Source organism: Phoenix dactylifera, chromosome 15 (genome assembly GCF_009389715.1).
Source record: "Phoenix dactylifera cultivar Barhee BC4 chromosome 15, palm_55x_up_171113_PBpolish2nd_filt_p, whole genome shotgun sequence".
Classification (NCBI taxonomy): Eukaryota; Viridiplantae; Streptophyta; class Magnoliopsida; order Arecales; family Arecaceae; genus Phoenix; species Phoenix dactylifera.
The window spans coordinates 4,580,126-4,586,273 of NC_052406.1; the positions used below are offsets into that span (position 1 = coordinate 4,580,126).

The 6,148-nt window shown below is 39.1% G+C and overlaps 1 protein-coding gene across 1 annotated transcript; it reads left to right on the forward strand.

The window, feature by feature from the left end:
* The first annotated feature begins 3,757 nt into the window (after nt 1-3,757).
* LOC103712528 (ethylene-responsive transcription factor ERF014-like) lies at nt 3,758-4,816 on the forward strand. Its single transcript, XM_008799076.3, has one exon. It carries the CDS (start codon nt 3,904-3,906, stop codon nt 4,579-4,581), a length of 678 nt encoding a protein of 225 aa, XP_008797298.1. The 5' UTR covers nt 3,758-3,903; the 3' UTR covers nt 4,582-4,816.
* The last annotated feature ends 1,332 nt before the right edge of the window (nt 4,817-6,148 follow it).

Genomic DNA, 6,148 nt, shown 5'->3' on the forward strand with positions numbered 1-6,148 from the left:
TATAAAGGAGATAAAAATAAATGATGAAACCTAAACTCATTAAAGTAAAGCTTTATTTGGTTACCAATCATCCATAGCGGACTTCCATTTGATATATTACAACATTATTGTAATATCATTTTATTATATAACAAGCTTTATTTATATATTACTATTTAACATAATATTATTGCAATAGATATATTTTGTTTTGAAGTAGCAATTTTCACACTCTCAATTACTTTGGCTCGTACTACGATGAGTTTGGTTGTAAATTAAATTACTGCATAGTTACAAATACACACTGGATATTTAATTACACAAAATTAAACAAATGATTTCAGCTAGTTGAAATAATTTGATAAATGACAGGTTCCTCTATACGTAACTACATCCAATTGGAATTAGAACAAAATGAAGGGAATTGTTCATAGCTGTAATGGAAACAAACAACCACACATATATATTGATGTTAGTGAAAATAGAGAAACATTATGAGATAGTCTTTCTTTAAGTTGTTTGTCTACACTATCCCTAGGTTTTTCAAGTCTATAATAATATCCAAACTAAATTTGTTCATTATCTTCGAATAAACGGGGAGTGAGATTGTTTTTCTTTCAATTTTTGTCCTCACTTGCTCATTACGCTCTATTTTGTTTCTCTTTCTTTTGATATGCTGAGGAAGATGCACATAATGGAATCAAACTTGAAGCAGCACAAGAGGACTTCAATACGATGAAGCTTGAAACAAATCCCTTGTCAGTAGAACAAGCAAAAGATTACCATGGAGAAGACATGGTCCCAACTCGACTTGTGAAGAGTTATAATTAATGTGGAGTGGAGCCAACTATACACAGCTTGCATGTCATTTAACGGATGCCTGAGCCTAGCTTGTTAAACCGGCCCAGCTCACTGCATGCATGGGCTTGGACTGCATTCTGATCACCTGAAGATGGGATCAGCTGGGCTTATTTTTTTCCCCTGTATTTTGTATTTTGAGGGCTTTTTGCGCCTTGCATCATTTCTTTCTTTTAATGAAATGTTGGTTAATGTAACAAATTTGTTTCTTTTTCCAGTCGAAGAAATCAATATGCTAAATTCAAGTCACATGCATGAAGCAAGTATATACTTCAAATCTTTCTGCTTGATTTTTTGATATTTTAATTTCTAATTTTTATAAATATATTTATTTTTGAATGCTTTAACAAAAAACACAAGTGTTCCAATTGACTGTAACACTAGTTTTATGCTTCCCATTTTTGTACGCCTGGAAGTGCACAATTGATGTTGAAGAAAGGAACCATGGTTGGATGAGTGCATACACGCATATAGGATTTTGACATCTCCACATGCGACAAAGGAGCTGAACTAAGCCCCCGGCGAGGTCATATGGCGGAGCTCGGAAGTGGTCAAGGAGGGACCCCACCACCCCCCCCCCACATTGGTCTTGGCACGCCACAAGAAAAGTACCCATGGAGGTATCCCCGCTCTACGAAGGGAATCTCAGCAGCCGTACCATACTCTCAGAAGAAGCTATTGAAAGCCTCAGCACTAGCTTACAAGAATCCTGAATTGACATCACTTCCAACCTCTTAAATAAGCGATAATATAATCTTTAGACAAAAACGCAGGATCGCAGGCTGAAAGGGACATTGGGCTCCCAAGTCAAGAGTCCAACGCGTTTAAGCGAGCTCGAGGACGAGGCAGTTGGGACTTTTAATCACATTCCTTTTTTTGGGGTGCTGAGTCATAACGCGGTTATGCTCTGGGAGACAGATGAGATCCAGCTATGTGCGAAAGAAGCTGGTGAGGGACCCAGTACGCACGCAGCGGTGGTTGGGTTGCGGAGATCTGGCCAGCGCGCGGCCCCATCCCTCCACATCCCCGCTGCTTCCCCTCCGTCCCCACCCTCATATCCGCGAAGCTCCCTTGCGAGCTTGGTACGCATCAATGAGGCTCCACTGCTGCTTCTTCCGAAGCAATTTATGTTTAAATGCATTTTAAGCTTGCTTAAGTCGAGCTGCTCCCAGACCTAGCTCGCCAGAGCTCACATTGATTAAATTTCAAATTAAAATCATATATTGCAATCTAGAGTTAAATAGGGTTTTGATTAGATTACATAACATGCCAATCTAGAGATAAACCGAGCTCATTCAAGTTTTTTCTATTGTCAGAGTTGCACTTGATATTTTATTTTTCTTAGGGAGATATGGAACCAATGCCTTTGCACCCACAGAAAAAAAAAAAAGAAGAAGAAGAAGAAAAAGCTCACACGGAGATGAAAGGACCTGCATTTGCTTTACTTTAATGAAGCGATTTTTTTTTTTTCCGGGTACATTCCACTTTTTTGTTTTCATAAAGATGAGATAAAGGGGATATTCCCACATGCGTTCCATGTACGACGGTACCACACCTTTGATGGACGATGGTGCATGTAACCGACAGGTGGCGGGTCAACCTAGACCGGCCAGTCAACTGGTCGGCTGTGAATTATTTAAATCACTGTGCTGCTGCTGTTGACTATTTTCACTTTGGTAAGTTTTTAGATGATAGCGGTTTACTGGATTACTGAAAGGAAAGTGGATCTACAGCTTCCGCTGGAATGGTCATTTGTTTGTTTGTTTAATGATAGTTTACACAGTATGAACATCCCCAAGAAAAATATGGTGATGACCATTGTTAAAACTCTGAGCATGGCCCCAACCATCTTATTGAATCCTTTAGACCAACATCGAGCCAGAATCATCACTACGTGCATCATTCCGAAGCCATATTCACCATGCAATTAAGCCTTCCATGTCAGATGTGGCTAATGACATGTCAATTGGTTTGTGGATCATGCAAGTGTTTGGATTATCTTTTTTTTTTTGAAGTCCTAAACATTGAGGTCGGTTCTTCTTCCGTGCTCTCCTTAATTTTGTTCATGAGAGAGAGAGAGATATAGGAATTTCCAAATTTGATTGAAATTTTTTGCGTATTTTCTAAGACTGCACCTAAAGGGTGATGCTATTTAGAAGCCTCCATTCTTTTTTGGTACATAGAAGCCACCATTTAATTGATGGTTGTTAGTAGAAAAAGCAAAGGAAGTCTTCTTGTTCGTGGTATCAAAATTATAAATCCATGGCTCTCTGATTTAGAAATAGATATGCATGTGCAAAATCCAAGAAACCAAAGAAGAAGAACGCAAAAGTCTGCTCAGAATTTTGTATTCTATTACTAAGTGGACTAATAAAAGTTCATAGTAGGAACTACAGCTTGAAATTAAATCAATCTAAAGATGCTATCCAAACTTGTTATATAATTGTATTCTCAGCAACTTGAACGTTATAGGTTGCATCTCTCCATGACAAATGCATGCAACTATCCGATTAGATTTAAATGATACATGTCTACACAACCTGCAGATTTGGTGTAAGGGAAGGTTGCCCTTATTTATTATTTTTTTGGTCATATCATATATTTTATTCTTTTATTCTTAAGTCATGTATGACCTCGGACCGAAGGGGAAGTGAAAAGTATTGTGAGCACATGAAACTAAAAAGGCGTGGAAACTTGAATCCAACTAACAATATATAAAATGATTATGTACGTACGTATATACAAAACCACATGATATGAAGGGACAGTAAATATTCTTAAATTTTGCGCCACCTGAACTTTTAATAAGTGATAACCACCACTTTTTTTTGCTAGAGCTAACCATCACTTCTTCGAAGCTAACTTTTACTCTTTCTTCCCTGGTTTTCCCTTTTTAATGGCATGTGTCGTACTCTCGTCTATAAATGAGCCAGCCATCCTCGTTCCTTCCTCCCTCGTTCAAAGAAGATAGCCATAGCTTGAGCCCGGAAGGAGAGAGAGAGAGAGAGAGAGAGAGAGTAAAGGGATACAACACTCAACACCATCCATCCATCCATCCATCCATCCATGGTGAAGAGCAGCAGCAGGGTCCCTGACACTCCAAATGGCTCCATCGGAGTCTATAATGACCCCAACCACAATAGCATCCCACCAAAGCTAGGCAGTAATGGGAAGAAGCAGTACAAGGGTGTGAGAATGAGGAGTTGGGGCTCTTGGGTCTCCGAGATCAGAGCACCAAACCAGAAGACCAGGATATGGCTGGGCTCCTACTCAACACCGGAGGCCGCAGCCCGGGCCTACGACGCAGCCCTCCTTTGCCTCAAGGGCTCCTCCGCCAACCTCAATTTCCCCACCTCCAAACCCCTCCACCTCCCCACCACCCTCATGTCCCCGAAGTCCATCCAAAGAGCGGCCGCCGCCGCCGCCAATGACACCACCGCTTTCGCACACCCTGAGACCCTCCCACCACCCTCCCTCCCCTCGTCATTGCCATCGCCGTCACCTTCCTCTGATGTCGCCAATGACGACACGTTGGTGATGAGCTCGCAAAGCAGCATGTCGAGCCTAGTAGAAGAAGGGTGGCCCACTGCATATGATCCAACTGATTTCTCGATCGACTTTGAGGCCGCCTTCCAATCGCCAAAGTGCATGGACTATATGCTCAATCCATGCGCCTTCTTTGCTCCTTCTCAAGCGGAGGAGTGGGACGAGGAAGGCGACATTAACCTTTGGAGCTTCTGCTAATCTTGTTCCATGATCTTCTTCTCCTTTAAGGTGAAACTAGGAGGGGAAGCTACTGACTGTAAGCGACCGCATTGGTCATAATTTATTCGATTTCTTTCTAAGCAAGGAGAAACCCCCACGGAGCTACATGTTTTAAGGCGGTTCCGTGGGATTTCTGTATCCAAATATACGTAAATTTCTAGCTCTATGTATCAACCGTGTGCAAGTATATGGGAATGAGAAGTTTGTCCCTTTTCTATATGTGATTTTGGTGCCATTAATTAATACGTTCTGTTTTGCTATAAGTAAAAGAAACAGACTAAGTACTCATTTTTATGTGTTTATTGATTGTGTATAAGAAATAGATGAATTGTATTATTGTTGTGAACCAAACTTGCCCTCTTATATTATAGGTGGCAAATCCAGAAGATCACCCTGTTTATACAAGTGGCATGACTTAATTGATAAGCTTGCTTCTAGCAATAAAATTAGTTAGGATTTTGTCAACTGCCTTTAGATTGAGCTGTTCAAAATGATTGAATGAATTGATAAGTTATTTGGAGACTAGTTGCATGCCATTAAAGCCTATATTGGTAGGGTTTTATGAGTGAATTACCCTATGTTTTTCTCTCTTTTCTTATTATTATTATCATCATTATTATCATTTCCATCTGCTCCCTATTCTGCTACAATACAGACGTTCATGTCTCCATCCTCAACATACACCTTCCTTTTTATATCATACTAATACTAGTCATGGCATGGATAATTTGGTGCAGGTATGTTAAATTATGCTTGTCCTTCTGCTAAATCTACATCTCTTTGTATACCTCCTTCAATTTAAATGATCAGTCCCTTCTTTCATGCTCATTGTTTTTATGCTTTTTGGCATATTCTGGATATCCATTCAAAATTCTTCATAGATCCCACCCATTTCAATAATTTTTTATATTTAAGATTTTTTTCCCCCCATGTCCTTGTATCCCATCCATTTTGTAGCCATCCCCTTTGCATGGTGGCAAAGTTGAGTCTTTCAACAATTCACTTAGAACACAACACGTGGGAATTTTGAAAGTTAATGAAGATATGACCGGTACAAGAATGATCAGAGTATCCATGCCTCGACAATCTCCTTTAGATTCATGTATAAACTCATGAATTTGTTCATATTCTTTTTTTTTTAAAAAAAATATATGTGGAGATCAATTAATTTCATGAGAAAACAGTATCTCCTTTTACATGCTAAAATAGATCTCCCAAATATCAAAGTATGGTAATTTGAGATATTGATTCGACCATTTAGATGTTTTTTTCTGATTCTTCAATTAAATTCTTTCTAGATTGCAATTATTATCTCCAAAGTTTAAGGGAAGCAAAAATTGAAGAAATAAACCTTCCATAGTGATATGTTCAAGCTAAAATTAAGTGCAATGCACATCCATGAAGAATTATGTCAACCCATACAGCAATGATGCTCTTTGAGATGCGGTTTTATGCCACTCTTCCAAATTAATATTACTAGTATATGTAACATAATATTTGCAATGCAGCTAAATACAATATACTAAAGCATCACATTTTCATTTAT